General features: G+C 39.5%; 1 protein-coding gene across 1 annotated transcript in view; it reads left to right on the forward strand.

Annotated features, from left to right (window-relative positions):
• The window catches only part of LOC140229499 (uncharacterized), a 123,531-nt gene that overhangs the window by 20,719 nt on the left and 79,528 nt on the right, over window positions 1-23,284 (forward strand). The window contains 4 exon segments of the mRNA XM_072309749.1: window positions 5,059-5,187; window positions 10,198-10,341; window positions 14,335-14,376; window positions 19,237-19,476. Coding sequence (XP_072165850.1) covers window positions 5,059-5,187; window positions 10,198-10,341; window positions 14,335-14,376; window positions 19,237-19,476 — 555 coding nt within the window.

Below are 23,284 nucleotides of genomic sequence, written 5' to 3' on the forward strand. Positions count from 1 at the left end.
AATGTTCATCTAGTTACAAAATGTAGTCATTTCTTAACAAAATAATCATTTCATCAACGAAATGAATGATTTCGTGACGAAATATTCCATGCGACACTTGGCGCTCCATGGTTTTTGTCCATGGGTTAAACCATGGTTTCATTTGTACCACCTTCGTGAATTCGGGCCATAGTGGGAATATCAAATATAAGTTTGTGAAAACTCAATTTTGTTTAGCTGATTTATTGTACCTGACTTGTGGTTGATTTTATGACTTATGTTTGAATTCACTTGTTTCTGCATCAGCGCCCAGGTTTTGTTGTTGTTGTTGTTGTTTTAGCCAGGTTGTTGAATGTTAAAGTGGTTTTTGCTGTTTTATCTGTTCTACTTCAGCTTTAATGTGAAAGGTACTAAGCATTGGCAGAGAGATTGATTTGTTGAGAACTGGAGAAGGGAAACAGATCATCAGATATTTAATCTTGTTTCGGATGAACAAGCGCTTTGTGATAATCCCAGTGATCCTGTGTGTTCGTGAGAGTGATATCTTTTGGATTACACAGCGATTTTTTTGGGTGAAATGTTTGTGTTGTTTAAGGGCATCGTGTGATGTATATCAAATGAATGCAACTTGGCTTCATACTTATTGAAGAGGTCTTCACTTGAGAGGGAAGAGTCGTCGGGTTACAGGGGGGCATTTGAGGCACACACTCTTTCAGCTGTGTTTTGGATTTCGCCGAGAGCAAACATTATCGCACCTTTGCCACGACTGTCTTTCTTTTTTCAGCGGGCACGTCGAGCTTTCTCTGAACATCGATGTAGGAATATCCCTCCCGGAACATAATCCACCGGCGATCCCTCACCGTGAGGTACCGGTGTTTGCGCCCGGCGAGAAAACGTGCTCCCGGATAAATTGGTCTTGGGTTGCGTTACGGGGACATAGAGTGAGTGTGTGCGCGCAAAGGGTGCCGAGTGGCCACGAGTCGATCTGGCCATCTGCTCGCTCGTTTCTCCCGTTAAGCATGGCGGGAGAGACCAAGCGAGTTTTGTTTCCGGTAGCGATATCATCTCCACGATGTTTTAAAGAGACAGAAGCGACTTCTGTTCAAAGTGTGTTCATGTTTGTCCTGCCTTGCTCAGCCTCTCTCCAGCAAATTGTAGTGGGCAGAGGGACTGAAAACCTGGGGGGAGACCCTTTTGCCGGTTTACAGAAAATGATAGTGTAATTTTGATAGTGTGTCAACCTTGCGGCTTCAACCTAGTTTAATAACAGCCTACCGAACAATTCCTCATGTTCAAGTCTCAACCATTGTCGTATTTAGGGGCTTACTAATACTGTTAGAATTAATTTGTATGAGTTCCCACAGAAATTGTAAATCTACCCTATCTCTCCCCCCCCCCCCCCCACACACACACACACAAATTATAGCAGACTGAAAGAAAATCAAGGGACAAAGAAGAAAAAGAGATATGGTACAATTTTATGCTTAGTCACAGCTGTTTAGAACTTTTCTGTAATGGGGGGGGGGGGGATACTACTGCAGGATTTATGATAGGTCTGAAGCAAGTAACAATCATGAGAATGTTACATTAACCAACGAAATTGTCCCAAACCCCACAAAGATATTTAAGATAGTATACACCTTTGACAGCCTATTACTAGTTCAGGATATACAATAGTGCAGTGCCAGGCAATGCTTGCGCAGTTTTTCCCCTGCACTTTTGTGCATTCCATTTCCCCGCAATACCAACGTGCTAAAGTTGATTTTCGGTAGCCTAATTTCAAGACTGAGCTATTGGGTTTTTTCTTTTTTTTTTGGTACTCCTTTCCTACCAAATTGTAAAGTTCATGAAAAGTGCATTAGCCTGAGGAAAGGAATCTATGTTGCTTTCTGTTGCGTTCAGCCTGTCCTTACAGCTGCTGTACTGAGATGGGATAGTCTTCAGTCAAGGCATGGGTCTTCTTTTTTTTTATTTGGTCAGAAGTATGCACCAAGTAGAACAGTTGGGGGAACAGCTAGCAGTATTTGGATGTGGATGGATGAATGGGAGTCTTGTATGGGTGATCAGCACACGGCAAGTCGTCCAGTTGATCTGCGACTGGAATGAGAGCGGAGAATCTCTCCGTCATGAATCGTGAGAGGAGACCCAACGATGCCGGAAAGAGAAGAAAACTTGATTTCCTTTTCTTCCCTGAATCCCCCCCCCCCCCCCCACTCCCCATTCGCCCTTTTCTCTGGTCCTCCCCCCTGGGACCAAGGTGATCAAATGATTCCAAGATTGGGTTACCTGTGCAGCATCGCACCTCGTCCTGTGTGCTCGGCGCGCAAAGTGAATAAAAATTTCCGTGATATTCGAGAGACCAGTCCCTTCAAAGCAGAGAAATAAAGGAAAGCGAAAGAATTTTTCCTCTTTTAAAGGAAAGGAAGGAAAAAGGGAGGGAGGACTCTAATGGTGGATTGTTCAGAGATTGAAACTTGATAATGGCAAGCCATATGTCCAGTTTTTTTGAGGGACAGTATAATGGATGTCGATATGCATGATAAATAAATGTATATTTAAGTGCAATTAGAGGGATACAAGTAGGCTCGAGATAGAAAGGGAAAGAAAAAAAAAAGGAAGATAAAAGTCGGGGGGGGGGGGAGATAGAAAGATACATACATATACATAAAGAGTTGAGAGAGTGCATTTATGAAAGAGAAATGAATGTACAATTGTGGGATCACAAGTAATGGAAGAAGGAATGTACATTTTGTTGTTTGTCAAATTTGAAATAGATTACTGGACATCTAGTTGTGACGTCCAGTTGAGCTTCGGCCTATATGGTATCATTGATACCGGGCAGCGGTTTGATTTCAGCATCAGTTGTGGTAGCGGGATGAGTTGATATGCATTATTGAAGGTGTGTGCGGTGGAGGGTGGGGTGGGGGAGGGGAGGCTAGAATGCGTTTCTGCACGTTGTGTGTAGAATGTCTCCAGTAATGGTATAAGCAGTCCCAGGATGTTGTTCAATGGAGGTTGGATGTTGGCTTGAGGATGAAAGCTGCCATCTTCCAGTGTTTACCACACACACACGAAAAAAAACCCCAACAATTTGTGTCCCTCTCCCAGTTGCTAGACAGTATGAAAACACCTGTTTTTGAGTCCCTTGTCCCCCTCCAATGCCCCCCTCCCACACACACAAGGGGGCTCTTTCACAAACCGCCCTAATTGAATGCATCCAGAAGTCATCCCTAGGAGCTGATTTGCTCATGTGGAGACCGGATGGTGGGTCCGCTTGCAACATCCATCGAGGAACAAGTGATGAATTCATTCTTATGCAGAAAAAAAAAAGAAGAAGAAACCTCCATATTTTGTTGTTGTTGTTGTTGTTATTCTTTTTGAGGGGCAGAGAGTTGGAAGGGAGGTTCAGAAGTAACAGAGTTCTGAGGCAGTTTTTATGTCTTTGACACGTGAGGAGTAGAAATAAAAAAAACAAAAACAGAACTCCCCTGGTTAATGTTTTCTTTTCATGTTGATTTCATGTTGATTTCAGTGATCCATTTTCTTTTAAGTTTGTGGAGGGAACTATTAAGACTTGGCATCAAATATAATCATCCATCAACCTGCGACATGTTTCGTCATCTTATTTTTCCATTTTTTTTTTCTTTGCTGTTTTGTTTTTTTCCACATTGCCTTTTTTTTCCAGATATTGGCATGGAATGTATAATGATTTCTTTATAACTCTATTCTCTCTCCCCCCCTCAACTTTCCAATCCTTTTTCTTTCTTTAACCTCTTCCCCCTCCTCCCCCCCCCCCACATTCTGTCATCCCCTCTCAACTCTGACCTCTGACCCTTCTCGCACCTCGGTCAGTGGGCATCTCCGTTCACCCGACGGAAGGCCCGCGCGAGCCTGCAAAAAAATCGCTCCCAGAGCCTAAATAGCCTCCACTGCCCCAAGTCCCCGCCGGGCAAGCGGAAGGGGCGGCACAGTCGGAAGAAAAGCATAGATGTAGACCCTAGGGAAGTAAGTAACCCCCCTCCCCCACTCCCTTGGGAGGGGGATGGGAGGAGGAAGATTGGGACCACGCCCCGAGGTGGGCGTTTCCCGGGTTTTTCTCTCATCTATCTCTCGCCGCTTCGTTGTTTATTACGTTCCTCATGCATCCAATCATCTCCGTACATTGTTTCCTCTCATTCTTTCTCTTGCTGTTAGCATCATGGTCTGAAATGCTTAGGCAGGATGCCCTCTATGCGCTGGTGATGACGAGTTCTGGGCGTTCTTATTTGTATTGTTGTATGTTTGTTGTTTTTTTTTTCCCGGTATTTTTATCATACTCAACAGGACAAGCTATTTGTATTGAACATTGATGTCCTTTGCTTTGGGGTATCTTTTTTTCTTTTTTTTTGTCCATGCTTTATTCATATTTTGTTTATATTGAGATGGTAAATTTCAGGTTGTTTAGTTCTGTATCTCTTGGTTCTGTGCATCTTGTTCGTGTGTTTTTGTTTTGTTCTTGTTTTGTTTTTTTCAAAAGTAGGAGAGTGCTTGAGAGCAAGATGTGGATAACGGTTTCAATTCTTTTCTGTAGAATAATTAGAAATTATTTTCATTTCTTCTCTCTGAACCTGTTCTGAATTTTTGCCCTGTCTTGCGCAGCATTATGAAAAAAAAAACGAAACAAAAATGAGGCGACTATTTAATACCTGAAGCATGTGCAACTGCCGATGTTCAGAAAAAAAAAAAGCTATCCTAAAGCATAGTGTTATGCATTCTCTGTCCAGAACCAAGCATATACATGTACTTCAATTCTTTCAAAAACAAACAGACAAACAATCGTACTCTCCTTCCTTTGACATCGTAGACTGTGTGTGTTACGACATTTAGAGGTTGATACTTAAGTGTTCTTTTCAAGTAACGTTATGTGTGTTTTTGTTTCTTTGTGTTGATTTTTTTCTTCCATATACTGTATACACTGTCCAAATGGTGCGGTCGTCCATCCGTTGTTCTTTTTTTTTTTCGGTATTTTGAGCTTGACGAACATTTTTTTGGCCTCCATTCCACCCCTTCTTTGCATCGTCTCACCCCTCCACCCCGCAGCACACCCAGCGGGAGTACAGCCAAAATCCATCCGAAAAGCTGCAAAAGGACATAAGCGGCATTAAAACGAGAATTAGCGTGCTGGAAAAGCAGCTGCAGAAAGCCCATAGTAACATGATTCATACGCAGGTAAGCTCTTTGTGGCCACACACACACACGCACACATACGCACTCACATACAAACCGCACTCTATACTATTCCACCAATCAGAGGGATGAATACACGCACCAAACCAATATTATACAAATAGTGAATGGTCACGAGTGCGATGGTACAAGATTTCGCATGAGGTGAAAGATAGAGGCGCTCTATTCAACGAGGCGAAGCCGAGTTGAATAGAGTGCCTCATCTTTCACCGAGTGCGAAATCTGGTTCCATTGCACGAGTAAAGACCATACACTATTTGTTTTATACAACACCTCGAATGTCAACAAATTTGGTCCACGCAGATTCTTTAATTTAGCACAGAAATGGCGACCATTTTCCTTAAAAGGTAAAAAAATATGTGCTTGAAAGTGCACTTGCAATTGTTGAGTGTGCACGGCAAATGTTTGTTTATTGTGACATCAGAGCCGTGCAATGGCACAAAAACAAGTCAATCGTGAGTTTAATACGGGAGTCAGTGGAAATCGGTGACGTCTGCCATGCAGTATCCATTTCTGCTCACACAAAATTGCATGGTGTGATAGTACTTTTAACTGAATGTCACATGATTGTTAATCAACCAATTAGATAGCTGCATTTTTTTTTTAGGTGTACAAAACACAGGGGATGATAGAAGTACAGTCTGAAAAAGGAGCCAAAAAAAAAATCACCAAGGACTAAAATTAACCTTTTTTGCAGAGAGATAAGATGCATGAAGGCCTAAATGTTCATTAAACTTAACAGAGACAAGACGACTTTTTGTACAGGTGTCCAAAGATGCAAAGACCCCTCTGGGTAGCATGTAACAATGAAGAATCTATAACCAGACCTTAAAGACAAAGAAAATAATAGTTTGGGCTACTTCATCACAGTAAGATATTTACCCCAGCAGACATTGCATCTTCATTTCTTCAGGGTTAGGGTGAATAAAAATTTGAATGAATTAGTAAGTTTCCAACTACTAAAAAAAGACACAGAATAGCGAATTAGTAAGTTTCCAACTACTAAAAAGACACAGAATAGTCCAGTTTGAATTGAACAATCTTTTTTGTTTCCTTCCCTTCACCCCCCCCCCTTTTTTTTTTGGGGGGGGGGGGATGACTTTATTGCTAGTTCTGGCTCAGCAAATTATATTTTCGATGCCCAGGCCAGTTTCAAGTGAATGTAGATTATTGGATGGGAAACAAATTGGGGGGGGGGGGGGAGGAAATGGACATACATCAACTCAGTTGTACACTAATGGACTGTTGAGGAGAAACTCAATACAGCATGATCCAAGCAAAGCATGTTTCACAGTTCAAGAGAAGGGAAAAAATACCCTTTAAACCTTGTGAATCATTTTTTCCCTCAAAATTCCGGAATTACCAATTGAAGTTTGCTCAGTGTGAGAGAAGTTTCTTTTTTTCCCTTCTTTTTAAAGGATTTATCCATTATCTTCAACCTTGATAATTTTGTATTTATTCAATATCAAAGATGCTGGTGGCATTTACATTGTAGGTCCATGAAGCTGAGAATCCCCCCCCCCCCCTCCGCCCGGAAACTTTTTAAGACAGTGCCTTTAAGCATGCTTTTTAGATAAAGGGAGAGTTGACACATACACTGTAGTAATGCTGTTCTATGGGAACAATTCAGCAATTTCCATCTCAACCCAGTGGTAATAGAATTCAAAGTGCGTCCGTGATCGATTACATATAACACTTCCAGACTCATTTTTCTGTTTGATTTTCATTCATTCATTAAACATAGAAAAGAAAATGTAAATTTCAAGAATGAAAAAAAAAAAATCTGTAAAATATTCAGTGAGGTTTTTTTTTTTTTTTTTTGCATAACAAAGGAAATCATGAAGTCTGTGTTATAAGGTTCAGAAAGGGGGAGGTCCATGTACAGCCGAGTTCATTTCTTGTCTGTAAAATTCCTTGCTGAAAATGCTGGCTTCTTGTGGTCGAATAGACGTGTTTGTAATCTACGATATCATGCATTATGTCATTTATTCCATGAGTGTGTAATTTTGGGTAATATCTACAGGTTTTTGGGTCTTTTGGAGGGAAATTTCCTGTCATCTTTCACACTTAAAAAAAAAAAAAAAAATGTTTTGTCATGGTATCGTGTTCTGTACGTGTTTGCTTTGGGCTTTGCACGGGTGTATGTATACGTCTTGGGGATTGGAGTTCATGGTGCATATGAGAATGTACTGGCATTTAATCAAAATAAACTACGCGATGCGGCTCTTTTTCTTCACTTCTCGCGTAACAGCTTCCCGAAAATTTTATCACAGCATGCAGCAATGTCTTCTTTACTGTGTCTCCTGTGTGTAACATAATCTGTCAATGTATTCGTGCGGCGTGTTATTTCATTCTCATTCAAATTTATGTGCCATATTTTTTCTGCCAGCCGGACTTTCTGTGCAAATGGTGAGGTTTGGATGGAGGAAGGGAAAAAAAATACAATCAAATCACAAACATATTTGTGCATGATAAGTTTTGTGCATGATAAGTTCACAACATTCTAATGGCAATCACATTTAATGTGGCTGTATTCTAATACAATGTCATGTAGATGATGATTAATGTACAGAATCTTGTACTCTTCGAACAAAAAATGGATAATAGATTTTGTAGCAAATATTTGTCCCCCTATTCAGATAACAGTGCAGTTCAGAATACAAATCAAATGTATTATAAAACATTGATTTGTCATGCCATCTGGAACTTTTTTTTTCTGAGCATATTTGAAATATTTTTGCTCTGCCCATAGATGAGAAAGTCTTCTAAGCACGCTATCACCTTCACATTATAGTGATGTTACCATTCTTAGTGGGAGAGAAAGAGAGTGGGAGTAAGAAAATCCAGGAACCAAAGAGGTTTTCTTTGAAAAATTTGTTCAACAAAAACCTTGAAAAGAATAACAGACACTTACATTGTACACTGTCTAGCTCTGCAAAGTGTGGAGAGAGAATAACTTTATGTGTGGACTGGTTTGTCAATACCTTTTCAGATTAAGTGTGAAGGTAGAGACTTGTTTGCAAAACATCGGGGGGGGGGGGGGGCTTGAAATATAATTGGCATGAGTGTAGCTTATCTGTATGACTTTGTAGCAAAAAAAAAGGACAAACTACAGTGGGGGGGGGGGGGAAGCTTACAAATAGAGAGGAACTTTCTATTGTAATCTCATTGTATGATAGACTTGTGTCAATGTCACGGCAAATAGACCATATCGAGATAAATAATCAGTGCTTGCTTGCCTTTGGAATTTCTATTTCCTTCTTCACTTTTGAATATTGAAAAGATATTGTATCCAAAATAGTAGCAATGAAGAGCAGTTAAAAACACACAAACAAGTAACTAAGTTTATGTATTTACTTTTTATCTGATCTGACTAATATTAGTCTATTTACTCCTCTCTTTTTTTCAAATACTGTATACGCCGTTATTTTCGCGTACAGATATTTTCACGAATGACGAGGTCATAGACATTTTCGCGAGGTGTTGTTTTCGCGAATTGACGCCGACGCTTACGTTAATACTCCATCAACAAAGCGCAAGGAGACAATTTCGCGTGTTGTTAAATTCGCGATCCAACTGCAATTCGCGAAATTCGCGAAAATTAAACCCTCGCGAAAATAACGGCGTATACAGTAGTTGGATACAGACTGTATATTCTTAAGTCATACCTTATTCTGAAATTGGCAGCAGATTTCAGAAGATAACAAGTTCTTGTTACTCTCAACAATAGTTTCTCTCTGATTTTGTGCAAGATAGTTGAAATAATTGAAATGGAAATGAAAAGCAGACAGTTGTTTAATTCAGAACAAGAATATTTTGAAGTGTTTTGTCAGTATGTATTCATGTACATGTAGAAAGGTACATGCATCATAGAAACACCACATACAACCTTGTACATAAAGAAAGACACACACACGCACACACACATCTTTATAGAACACTTACCTAAGTGTCTAAAAATGGAAGTAGATTCTGCGATATGAATTAGACTTTTTTATGAGGTATGCACCCTGACCTCTGTAGAGCATGCAACTTTTCGAATTCATCAAAACACACACACACACACACACACATACACACACAACACACAACACACAACAGCAACAAAAACAAAAACAACAACAACAATAAACATATTATCCAGACACATGACAGTACTCCCTCTATAAGCTGGGCTGTTAAAAGCTACAGAGAAGAGGAATTAGTGGAATTCCATTGGACACGTGCTTTGTGCCACCTGTACACAAACATTGCAAAAATGCAGCGTAAGGTCCATGCACTACACCTAATTAATCCTATCTCCATCCTTACCCCCCCCCCAAAAAAAAAAAAAAATGCTGCTAATCCTTTCAGTAAAAATCACAACAAAAACAAAAGTCTTCAAAATCCATTGAAAAAAAAAAAAACGCCAAATATATGTGATTTCTTCATAATGTGAGCGCACAAGTAATGACTTGTTCTTTATGTACATGTTCTATACAGTTTTCTGTAATGCTTTTTGGAAATGGGTATTGTTTGGAGCAAATTATTCAGTGTTAAAGTTATCAGTGTTACTAATGGGGAGATTATTTATGCAAAAGAATTCTGTTTGTATATTCTCAAAGTCAAGTATAATTTACTAGAGAAAATTTTAGATACTTTGCTGTAATGATGGCAGACAGAATGTAGCCACAGCACGTGATGACACGAGCAGTAATAATATGATATGACACTGATGGAATGAGGCAATAAAACTTGGATTGCAGAAAAAAAAAAAAGATAACTCTAAGAAAGCATGCTATAGAGAAAGCAGGAATATTTGGGGTAATGATTCATATTGTAAAACTTGCTGAGAAAGAATCGGAAGGGCCCCTAAATGCACCAAGCACGAGTTTGTTTTCATGTCTAGGGAAGTACAATTGGTAGATGAGGGGAGCTTGATGATGAGAGATGATAGTGGAGTACATGTTCGTCCCCGATGAACACTCTATACCCTTCTTGCGCCCATTCTAGGGGAGTGGAACGCCCCCTGCCGTACATCCAGCGTCGCCCGCCCCCACCCCCCGCCCCCAGGAGGGCCAGGTTGCCAGTAGCCACGCGAGTCTCCCCTGGGACTCTCCGAACATGAACGAGGAGTTCCAGACGATTCCAGAAGAGGTATGTTCAATAAATGACTGACGGGTTAAGGGAGGAGGAAAAGAAGAATTGTTCTGACAAAGTATAAAATATTAAAGAGATGGTACAGTTCTGGTTGAGATGGGGCTTCAGACTCCCAACTTTTTGTGAGATAATGAGAAACTTCTTACGAAGTGTAAAGAGCGAATGTCGTGTCACCGGTTATGACGTGATGGTGGGAAATAAGATACTTGAAGATATTGATAGTAATGATAGTTACTGTAGAATGGTGGTAAGTTAGATGATAACGGTGATAAGAGGTGACAATTTTATTGGTAGTGCTGGGTTATGATAATGGTCTTGAAATAGGTGATTATAGTGACTGGGGTGATAATGGTAATGAGGAAATGATGATTGTAGCTGTTCTTATGATGATGGTGAAGGTTAGAATTGTGACAAAATATGTTGGTGGTGCTGGTTATGATAATGATCTTGAAATAGGTGATAATAGTGACTAGAATGATAATGGTGATGAGTACATGATTGTAACTATCATAATGATGATGGTAATGGTTATAATGGTGACAAGAGTGACTATTGGTGGTGCTGGTAAAAATAATGGTCTTGAAATAGGTGATAATAGTAACTAGGATGATGATGGTGATGCGTAGATGATTATTGTAACTATCATAATGATGATAAAGGTTATAATGTTGACAAGAGTGACTCCTGTATTGGTGGTGCTGGTTATAATAATGGTCTTAAAAATAGGTGGTATTTGTGACTAGGATGATAATAGTGATGATTAGATGATTGTAATTATTGTATTGATGATGGTAAAGGTTATATAATGGTGACAAGAGTGACTTATATACTGGAAGTGCTGGTTCTGATACTGGTCTTGAAATAAAGTGATGAGTATAATGGTAGTGAAGATGATGGTAGTGACTATGAGGAACATGATGGTGGTACACATTGTTACTATGGTGATTATGATGGTGATAATTATAGTGATGCGATTATGATGTTGGTAACGACAAGGACAACGAGCTGATGTAGCCTTGATGATGAAATGTGCTGGTGCTAACTTTAGTGATACACAGGATCATGTGAATGATTAATGTTTCTGAGATGCTGAGTGAAAGATGATGTGTTGCCGTGGTAATGATGTTTTAAGGGGAGCCACTGGGATGCACCCTCCTCCAGTGAGGAAGAGACTTGGAAACGATGCTGGAAATGATCAGTATTCTGCATAATTGATGGGAATCTCGTGCCAAGTGCAGCCCCCGAGCATTGCAGTAATTATGCAGTGCCACTTCAGTGGCGTTAGTCATCGAGTGACACGTGAACCGGCGTGTCTCATTCTCGCGTGGTCAGACAGGCATCGCGACACCCACCAGCCGCCGCCGCCTTCCTAAACATCTCGACGGCCGTGCGGTCTTTTGGAACGGGAGGCGGTGGAGCAAAGACGTAGTATCACATGGGTAAACCGTGATGTAATGACTCCAGCAGTTTGGGTTCAGTGAAATCTTGAGAATTTAAAATGAGCTCTAAGCAGATATGGGGCTGGGGTTAACATTTTGGCAACTTTGGGAATCTATCTCACCAGCACAGCTGATGTTTTTTTGTGGTATACTTTGTATGTTACCTGATTCAAAAACTCACTGCTTATCTTCTTAAGAATGTCAGATTTAAGTCAATATGCAGTTTGAGAAGGATTGTTAAAAAAAAAAAGAGAGTAAAAACCCCATCAACAACTAGTCTAGTGATTACCAGTAGTTTGAAACCAGATTATTATTGTGGACATTCTTCCATGTGCTGTTTCACAATCACCCCTGTAAATAAAGGGAGACAAAATTGTATGATAGCAGTGGTCGAAGATGTTTTCAATCATTCTGGCCCAAGAAAACAAATGAAGGAATTGGAGGCGGGCTGGGGGGTTGGTTAGCAGAACCTTTTTGTTGCTTATTGAAGTCAAATTTCAGATCGGGGGAGTGATCACCTGTAGCATAATATGCAGATGTGTGTGTTTATGTGTGTGTTGTGTACATACAGTGTATGTGTTGGTCTTTATGTTGGTGTTTGGTGGTCTTTGTGAGGGTGTCTGAATGAATGTATCTGGCTGTGAGTGTGTTTGTGTGTTTTTGTTTTGGTGTCTGTGTCTATGTCCATATCTGTGTGTCCGTCTGTTTGTGTCAGTGTGTCTGTACATATGTTTGTCTGTATGTGTTCATGCCTGTGTCACACAGACAGTGGCTGCAGACAGATGAGATTTGTGTGTTTGTTTGATGATAAATGTCTCATTTTTCTTTGACAGAATGAATAAGTACATATTGCAAAGATAATGCAATGGTGAGATGATAGTGATGTGGCTGAGTTGATAGGACTTGTGTATGTTGATTGTGTAGCTGAATATTATAGATTGGATGAAGTCTTGAAAAAGATTGTCTGGGAAAGTGTCTGTGTTTGTGTGAGTGAGAGAAAGTTGTGAAAAATGAATGAACCACAACTTGGCAGTTTTATTACAACTTATCAAGCAAATTACCAATCAAAAACAATCAGAACGGAGTATTCAGAGAATGAATTGAGAATTCAGGCGTTGTGATCGTTGTGTTCAATAATTCATTTTTGTGTTCAGGTCCAGAACGTGGGAATGTATCTCAAGCGATAAAAATGGTGCTCCCTAGAGCAATGCATGTACAAAATTCTAATAGCATTGTAGATATCTATTTCTTTCCATTTGATGTAAGATTGAAAAAATTGTTAGTGGAGTAGATGCAGTTAGTATTAGTGCATGAATTTCTTTTTCTTTTCTTTTTTTGAATTTGCTTCCAATATTATTTGCAATTTATATGTTTTGTAGTATCAGCTGATAATAAAGTTGATATGCTCAGTGTAAAAGCAAGCTTTGAGGCCTAGGCTTTGATATGGGGAAACCTGATGAAGGATGTTGCTCACTTTTTATTTCATTTCTTATCTTTTATATGATTTTCTTTCAGTTTTTATTTGGCCAGTCCATGATTTCAAGAAAGTGTAGAAATAGCATATTCAAACACTTTGAATGATTTCTAGCTAGCTTTTCTCTCGAAAGAAGTATATGAGCCTGAGAACTACACTACAGCTCAAAGCATTATTTTGCTTTTTATTTTATTCTGTCTTTATGTTCTTTTGTTTATAATATTCCCCCATAAGTGCCATTTGTAATTTTGATAGGATAAAGTCAATATTTCAAATCAAACCAATTTCTATCTTTTGTTGCAAGCAAGATGGCTACGTGAATTATCTGTTTTAAAATGCCATGGCAAAATAATTTGTGTGTCGTGTAACCACGGCAACAGGACCCTCTACCACACATACTGTACCTCACTCTTTGACCAGTCTTGTTTTTGTCGCATGTTTATATAAAGGCATTCACTCGAGATGCATCCCACAATGCATTGCTAAAGAGGACAGCTGAAATTGAAGGCCCTCTCTGTATGCAAGGCATTGTGGGATATCTCCACCAGGAGATTAAATGATGGTGTCCTCAAATATCAAAGCATTCAGTCTGGTCAGGTGATTCAATTTGTACCCATATTGGATCCTTCAATTAGTGGGTGCTGCAAGATGCTTGCTAGTACTTGAATGAAAATTAGGGGTTATTTCAGCAATGATTCGATACATATTTAAACCAAATTTAAACCATATTTTTCAAAAGAATGAAGAAATACTACTATCAATCCCTGCAAGACTGGTTTGATGCTCAAAGCTCAAAATTGGCACATATCTATGCCTAATTTGTATGTCGTTTGTGGAAGTAATTAATGGAAATGAGGATGGAAAACGAGAGGGCTCCAATGTAATAAGAGTCAACGTCTAACTTGAACAGTGACAAACATTTGAGAAGTGCATGTTTTATTCGTAGTTTTGCATGACAGGTCTACGGCTACGCTTTTTGACTTGCACTCTTGGCGAAAAGAGTAGTTCATGTCGTCTGTTTCTTCTTCTTCTTGTCCTCCTCTCTCTTTCTACTTGTCCAATCTTTCTATTTTATAGCAGAAGAAGAATGAAAAGCCTGCAGAGTCTAGGCGAAGTTGGGTTAGTGTTTATGTGTCTTGCAGTTGCTGCATTTTGTCATCAGCATTTTGTGTGCTTTGCCTGCTGTGGTCATGTGGATTGGTGTTCTTGTCTAACCATGGAGTCTCACAAACCACACATTTTGGGTTTGATGTTGCATCTTTTCATTACGATTTCTGTCACTCATTTGCTAAGATAAAATTTGTAGGACTTTTTCCCCACCACTTGAACCTTATTTTGGCCAGATACAACTGTTCCTTTTTATCGTTATCATTGTCATTGTTATACCATTGTTTATTTCAATTTCACATTATCAAAAGCTTTAAATGCAATGATTTATTCTAAATTGATCCTCAAATTGGCAATGCATCATAGAAGATTGAAGTGAATGTTGCCCTCTCAAATTGGTGAGTTTTTGAACTTCAGATTTTGAAATGGATTATCATACATTTTGGTGCGATTATGCATACACTTCATGAGTGAGACCAAATTCCACTAATCTCTTTTGATATAAAGAGCTCATTTCAATTTGAAGTTACAAATTAAAAGAGCTCAGTTCAGTTTTGAAGTTGGCAATTGAAAGAGTTCAGTTCAGTGTTGAAGTTGCCAATGTAAAGAGCTCAGTTTAATTTGAAGTTGCCTATTTTAAAAAGGATGAGATGATAATATATGCAGCAAACTTACCCCAAGACTTGTTGGGTTTAGAGCAGATGTTCAACTAAATGGAGAAAGGGAACCTCCCTATCTCTTTACACGCTCTCCCTCTCCCTCTCTCTCTCTCTCTTGCACTCTCATCTTCTCTTTCTTTCTTTCTTTCTTTCTTTCTTTCTTTTTTTCTTTTTTTTTCTCTCTCTTTCACTGTCATCCTCTGCAGTGCCTCACTGTGCAAATTTTTTCTATGTGTCTTGCAGTGGTAGTAGGTTACATTAACAATGCTAACATTCCCGTTACAAAAGTAAAAAAAAAAAAAATGATAATAAAATGTTGCAGGATGAACAATAGAGGGCAGCAGACTAGTCTACTGTGAAGTTTCCCCATGAAGCACTGATTACAAATTAAACTCTTCCATCATTTTGATTTTGGGGCATTGGCATAATGTTGAAATTTAAATGTGACAGCCATTTTATTGATATCAATACTTCAAACAATAGCTTCCTTAATAATTTTGATGCTATTCTGTCATTACCATGCAATGTCCGGTAGATTTCCAATGAAGAAAAATGGAAAGCAATTCTTTTGATCATTGCCCTAATAAAAGCAACTCTTTTTGAATGAATGAATTTTTTCTAAGAACCAAGGTTGGTTGCTGATTTTGATTAAAAGAAAGCAAGTGTATTGAAAAAAAAAACACCAAAAAATGTGAAAATTTATGATTAATAATTTGTGTGAGAGGAATATTTGTGTGTTTTGTTTCATTGTGATACTACACGTTTGGTACTCAGTTTTGGATGGGTGAAGTTAGTACATGGCCATTTTGGTGTTATGTTTTAACTTCTTCAAGCATGACTCACAAGTAGGGTTTGGTGTGCTTGTTACATGGGTGGTGTTAGTGTGTTGTGTAATCTTTTGCTTTTCATGATTGTTTAATCCCTCTCCCTTTCCTTTCATGTAGGCCCTACTCGTCAAAAGGGTTCTTAACATCTATGCAATGTATTTTTTTTTCTGTCTTGTTCATTCTGATTCTGCCCCGTTTTCTGGTCTGTTTCTTTTTCTTCAATATTGTGTGTGGCTTTTTTTGATATTTTTTTTTTTGGTGCGTGAATTTATGTCTTTTTGTGTGTGTATGCATGTCAGCGATTTTACATTGTTTTTGTCTCAAACTCCCCTCAATACACCTTTTCTTACCCTCAGTTTGGGTTTTCTGCAGACATATTTGGTGGTCTTTCATTTCTTTCTGTCGCCTTCTAAGACATTATTTTGTTGTGGATGCTGTCCCCTTCCTACTTGGCTTGCTCTGCTGAAGGTTTTTTTTTTTTTTTATTAGGACTGAATAAGATTTTTTGTTTTTTGTTTTTCAGCTGATTTTTTTTTTTCAGTGCATCTTGTAAATAATTGTGATGCTAATTTTTCTGTTTGCGGTGTCACTAACACTGCTGCAAGTGAATGTTTGTATTAGCATTTAGTATTGGATGATTGTGTACTAAAGTATAAAAGCTTTTTTACATTTGCAAACAGGAAAGGGCCAATTTCTCTTGAACACATACAAAATAAACAGATTTTTTCTCTCCCTCTCTCTCATTAGCTGTGCAGAGAAAAATTGTAAAAGTTTTTCACATTTAATTCATTCATTAAAGGACAAGTTCACCTTCATAGACATGTTGATTGAGTGAATGCAGTGCTCGGTATTACAACTGTAGTAGAACACATCAGTGAATGTTTGAGGAAAATTGGACAATCCGTTCAAAAGTTTTGGAGTTTTAAAGTTTCTGCACAGTCACTGCTGGATGAGAAGACTAATGAAGTTAAAGAAAAGAGAGAAGTGAAAATATGTTGATTTTCTTTATGTCGTACTACGCATGTGACATCACAAACTGTAGTAGTCTTCTCAACCAGTGATTGCGGCACTGAAACTTCAAAAATTCATAACTTTTGAACGACTGTCCAATTTTCTTGAAACTTTCACTGCTGTTTTTTAAAGCTAATATCGCTGCCTTCTCTCAATTCACCTGTACAGTGCACTCCCTTTACAACAAACACGGTTGTAACAAAATTCCAGTAACAACGAAGTAAAAATTCAGGTCACAACATTACCCACTCTATGAATTTGTATTGTTTAATTGTTTGGATATAACAAAACTTTGATGTAGCAGAAGAAAATTACCAGTCCCAAGGACTTCATTATGATGGGAGTCAACTGTATATGAAGGTGAATTGTCCTTGAAGTTACTTACCCCATCTTTTCAGAATATGCCTTAAGATCATTCAAACATGCAACACACACATGAAAAAAAAAAAAAGAAGAAAGACAGAAAAGAGACCTTCTAGAGTTTTATGGCAACACAAGAATCCTGCTTCCTGATTGGCTGATGCTACTAGAAGATGCCATTCTAGCCCTAATTGCTATATTAACATCTTTTTTCAAGAATGTCTTCCCAGGGTGTAGTTTGTAGTGTAGTGGTGCTGAAGTCAAAATTGTGATTTATCGGTTGCATTGACATTATTGTATGTTGTCCAGAGTAAATGTCCTTGAAGTCCAATCTTCAACCCACCACCCTCATCAAAGCCGCTACCTGATGTGCAAACATTTTTTTTTTAATGCAGTATTACCCCTTACTCGTTTACCGGTGTGTAACATTGCAGTGTGTATAATCATGGTAATGGAGCGATCTTACCCATTAGTGATTCCTTTTATCAAATCACTTCCAAACTTCTTTTTTTTTATTATTATGTTTATGGTGTGTTGTTTGATTTTGTTTGTTTGTTTGTTTGTTCTCCCTTGAGAGTATTTCCATGAAATTCTTGTTGCCATCTTCAGCTTTTTGAAATTGACATTTCTCACTTTATCAAGCAGTGTCTTCCCATTAGGGATCAGAGGTCAATGCTCTCATTTATGTTAAAGGTCAATGCTCACATTTGTGTCAGAGGTCAATGCTCTCATTTTATGTCAAAGGTCAATGCTCATTTGTGTCAGAGGTCAGTGCTCTCATTTTGCATCAGGTCAATGCTTGTCATTTTGGGTCAGAGGTCAGTGCACTCATTTGTGTCAAAGGTCAATGCTCTCATTTTGGGTCAGAGGTAAATGCATTCATTTTGTGTCAAAGGTCAAAGCTGTCATTTGTGTCAGAGGTCAATGCTCTCATTTTGTAAATGGTACCAGAAGAGAAGAGCTTTTAGTTTTATCACATGTCAAATAGTTACCACTGTTAATCCCTTGCAAATGCTTTTCAAGTCTTGGTCATGGGTAGTCTTCGTCAAAGGCCCCTCCATTTTAGTGATTACAAAAGGAGCAAGCAGGGGGTTAGTGTGCAAGACTAGTCGAGCTGCAAGCAAGAGCCAAGGCCCAGCAAGAGGGCCTTCAGAGATCACTGCCTAAATCTCTTCAACTTTCACCTTTGAATTACGGTATTTCGCTGCCAGCATTTGACAACAAAAATTGCAGTCATTCACCAGAGCGCTTTCCAAAGAAGCTTGTGCGTACTCGTTTTGCGACTGGTCGCCGGTGAAAGAATTGAGCAATTTCATTGGTCGAAGTGACTAACCGAATTATTCAGTAGGAGTCTTGTGTAATCACGGCTTTCTCACGATCCTGGATAATAATCAGAATCGCAAATCTCAAACGGCTCTTCCGCTGATGCACTTGACTGTAGCTTGCTAGCTAGCTCTTCGCTAACGAATGTCTGTGCTGACAACAGTTTGAGGACCTTAAAAAAAAGGCTAGATCATAAGGGAATATGGCCTTGACAAGTGACACTCAGTGACCTTGGCACATCTTAGGGATATTGCGAGCATTCCAGGGAATAGTAGGGAAATGTGATGAATTGTATTATTTCTCCATGCAAAAAAAAAAAATAAATAAATTGTGGGATATTGGAGTAAATATGATGTTACCCATGCTGTCATGGTGGCAGTGTTTATACTCTGTAGAAAAGTTTTGATCAAATTGGGAGGGTTGTCCAAAATGGGGAAGTGGAATTTCGTGGCAATTTGAGATCGGATATTTCCTTCAGAGAAAAGTGTGGGCTTGTTTTGAGGCCGTGCTTCTGTGGAACTCGTCGTGTGTTTACTTTTTCTAATGGAGAAAGTGACCAGAAATGGACAGAAACGGAATTAGGGAGATGTTAAGGGAAAGTTACTGGTGGGGAGTTACCTCATAATAATGCCTAATCTTTATCTTCCTCCCCTCTTCCTCCTCCCCTTCCCCCCCCCCCCCCAAAAAAAAAGTTACCCCACGGAATCCAGCACGCGAGGCAGCGCAGCAGTCCGGAGACGTACAACCTCCGCGACCACAACTCGCCGAACTTCCCACGGTCGGTCAGTGCCGGGCTCAAGCGCAACAACTCGGACGCCCAGTGCAAGGAGTCGTCGGCCAGGCAGAAGTTCAGGGACCGGGGCAGCTCCGGCGCCACTGTCCAGCCCCTGGACCGTAGTACCAAGCGAAAGGAGTTGGAGGCGATAGGAAGGGTATGGCAATTCCCCTGAATTTGTTATCTTATCTTTTTTAAAGAACAATATCACCCAAACATGTGTGTGTGTGTGTGTTGAGTGAATGCAGCAATATCAGTAAAACTCATCAGTGAAGTTTTAAAGAAAATTGAACCCTCCTCTCAAAAGTTCTGAATTTTTGAGTTTTCATTGCAGCTGTGGCTTGACGAGAAGACTACTACACTGTATATGTGCAGTCATGATGTTACATAATTATATATACAACACTATAAAGAAGCCCTAACGAAAATTCCACAATTTATTTATTTATTTATTTTCTTTTTGGATAAAAAGTGAAAATTCCCTCAGCTTGTTTTTGGCATACATGTGTATTTTACAGGCAATATCATATCCCCCTGCTTTCTGAAATAGGTGAGTGATGTGCTCTTTCATTTTGGGAGAAAATTTGAAAATGTGTTGAATCTACTTTATATTTTCTTTGTATCATTGTGCATACTCAAACATACTCAAATGTTGACTGATTTGTATACTTATATTGCTCCATTTATGCCCTCCATATTTATGTACTGTATACGCCATATATTTAGCAAGTCTAAATTTTAGTAAATCGGGACTTCCCAACGATTTCGCGAGTGGTTAAACTCGCGATTGAACGAGTACTGATCCAAACTTTGTAGAAATGTATATGTGTGCGTCACGTTCATATCGGGATCAGAGTCATTATTTTCATGTGTCTTTAATTTCGCGAATAGCACCTGACTCGCAAAATTTACGAAAATAAAAACCTCACAAAATATTTGGCGTATACAGTACATTATGTATCAGACTGCACTTGTCTGTTAACTCTTTATGTGCCATGTTCGCATGCAAGACTAGGTCAACGGGCCGTTTGTATCTGTAGTCCCTTTCTTCCTAGAAGTCATCTTTGATAGTTTATTATGAAACCACCATAGTTTGATGCATATTGTATGTGATGCAACTTTCAGTTGTTTGACAGTGTATGTTCGGTATATAGGGAATGTAAGGAAGATTTATGTGACTGACTGTGTAACAGTTGAAGTGGTGAGTTCATCAGCTCCAGTGTGCATACCGGTATGTGGTTGCAATTAATATGATTGTTCCATGAAATCTGCGAAGTATGTAAACTTCCATATTAAACTCTCCCGCTTTTGTGTTAGCTTGTGGAGAAATCTTTTCTGTTCTGTAGTCTGGTTGTAGTCAGCTTGAGCCAACTTGGACGTGGTGTGGCTTTACACAAAGCCCTATCCATTATCAAATGACAATTGTGTAGTAGCAAGATGGCTGTCATGTCAGAAATCGAGATCCCTCGTTAGTGCTTTTTCGAAACTCTGAAGTCCGTTTTGCATCCATCATTCTTGGTTGATAAGCAGTGCTAAATTGTCAGCCATACACACTTGTAGTCTTTCCTTTGAGGACAGACTGAAATCGAAAGTCATTATAAGCCTTGATAATGATCGTGCCCTGGAGTTGGAATCTATTATTGGCCACTAGTGGCGTAAATGCCAGGTGTCAGTTCGATAGCGGCGATCTGGTTTTCCACAACGCTTTTTTTTTTTTTTTCCATCAGCGAAGAAAGGAGGAAGTGTAGTGTGTTTAAAACATAATATCCTAGAGCCTTTAGTCTTCGGATTTGAATCAACTTGCAAAAGTCGTGGTCAGCTGTATTTGAAATAACTTGCCTTCACCCACCCGATTACATACATGTAGCAACCTGTTTCGTTTTTGTGTGTGAGTGATGGTTTCGACATATTCCAGCATCAAACTCTCATCGCATTCTCTAGAGCGCATCCTTTGCTTTGTATGACTGCACTGCGACATTCAAACCTCTCTCTGGCCACTTTGGTATTTGTCTCGCCTGCATATAGCGGAAGTGAGACATGGGCGTCACTTCTCCGTTGACGTATGGGGCGGTGTCATCATCAACAATTTTGTGTGCCCGCAATAACTTTTCGCAACTTGGAGCTGTGACCACTTAAATTCGCACCACAGGTACATCACCTAGAAATACTGATCAAGCTAGAATGTGGGTGAAGTATGACAAGGCTAAAAGGTCAAAAGGTCAATGGACCCAACAAGCACTGTTCTCCCGTATTGCTGTGTACTCTCAGTTGCTCAACTTAGTTCCATCAGGAAACTGTGAAGTTTTATACAGATTGCGAAGTCTAAATGCTGTGAAAGTTATGCGAGAAATCACATCTTCATCGCAATCTGTCCATCACGTAGCAGAATTTTTTTTTTTAATTCCTTTTTTGGCAGGAATATGAAAGAAGGAAAGTGGCTGGGGTGGAATCATGAGGTATAGATGTTGAAAAGATTTGGTGAGGGAAGAAAATTGAGGAAAAACAGAGATAGGCATAGGAGATGGGTTTAGAGATAAAAAGAGAATGAGAGAGATAGAGCAAAAAAAAAGAAAGGGAGAGAAAAGAGACTTACTGACTAAAGTGACATTTCTAAATTGCTGAGGGTTAGACCTGAAGGAAAATGCCGAAAACAAGAACAAGAGAGCTTTGGTGCCAAGAGGGAAGCCGATGAGATGCTGGAATGAGCCAGGTGATGGGACTGTTACCATGGAAACAGAAGCTTCTCATTGTGGTCACCGCACCGTTTCAGGGACACTCTTGTTACAACGGGGTACTACATGTGGCTAGCATCTCGAGAACTCTGTGAGATGAGAATCAGGGAAAGTACCAGTGTGGCTTGTTGATTTTCTCCAAAAGGGATGCATGTATTTCCCACTGAGGATGTATTTTGTGCAATGTAGGAGGAAAACTTATGGATGCAGGGTCATTAGATACCATATACCGCATCATCAGATGCCTTACCCTCACCCCTAACGTAATAAGAGAACAAGTGCCCGATGTAGCTGTATATAAACGGGGACCTCAAGATTCAGCAATTGATAATGGAGTGAGGAGTCAGTACTGTGTCGTCCTTACGAAAATTTATGACCAGGCTCGATTACATCGTATCACCAGAAAGGACCGTACTTATCCTCGCATGTTAGCCACAGAAAGACCTGATGATAGGGGACGCGGCGAATATGCGATGAATAAAGTTCGTGTCCGCGAAAAACAGTCTACTTCGTTTGGGAAGCATCCTTGAGCATGTATCTATGGCAGAAGTGGAAAGCAAAGAAATTTGGAGCATGTCGGATGGTATGTCGCACGATATCTCTGAATCTTACAGGCTCCGAATGACAAGTTGCCCTACGTAGTTCCCGCTGAGATCTTGAGCATTGCGCGGCACACTCGCTTATTGCCATTACACCTAACACCAGACTGAACACTGAACAAGCTCCAAGTGTTATGAAAAGGAATCCTACAGCTGTATTAGCAGGTCTCGCTAGTACCAAATTATTATACTTTTTTTTCGGTCTCAATTCGTTCAAATTTATGGGTGAGGCTGATATACAGGAATGATTAGTGTGCTGACAAATACAGAACTTGAAAAAGAAGGAGGAGAGGAGATAAGAAGATTAAGAAAAAAAAAGAACACACCCGAGGTGAATATGATGACTACAGTGTATGATCCATGATCAGTAGGGGACAGGGCTTTTCTTTCTCCAGGGCCTCATTTCATAAAGAGTTGATTTGATGACAACTCTTTGCTGGAATGACAGTTGTCATGGTAACAAGAATCCAGCTTCCTGATTGGCTGTTTGCTGTGGGAAGTTGTCATTCCAGCAAGAGTTGTCATCCTAACATCTTTTATGAAATGGGGCCCAGGTCACATGATATCAAGGTGCGTCTTAAGCTCTGGACATTCTTGCATTCCAGAGAGGTTCCACAGATCTCGCAGCGCTGGA

Source organism: Diadema setosum, chromosome 6, assembly GCF_964275005.1.
Source record: "Diadema setosum chromosome 6, eeDiaSeto1, whole genome shotgun sequence".
NCBI classification, from domain to species: domain Eukaryota; kingdom Metazoa; phylum Echinodermata; class Echinoidea; order Diadematoida; family Diadematidae; genus Diadema; species Diadema setosum.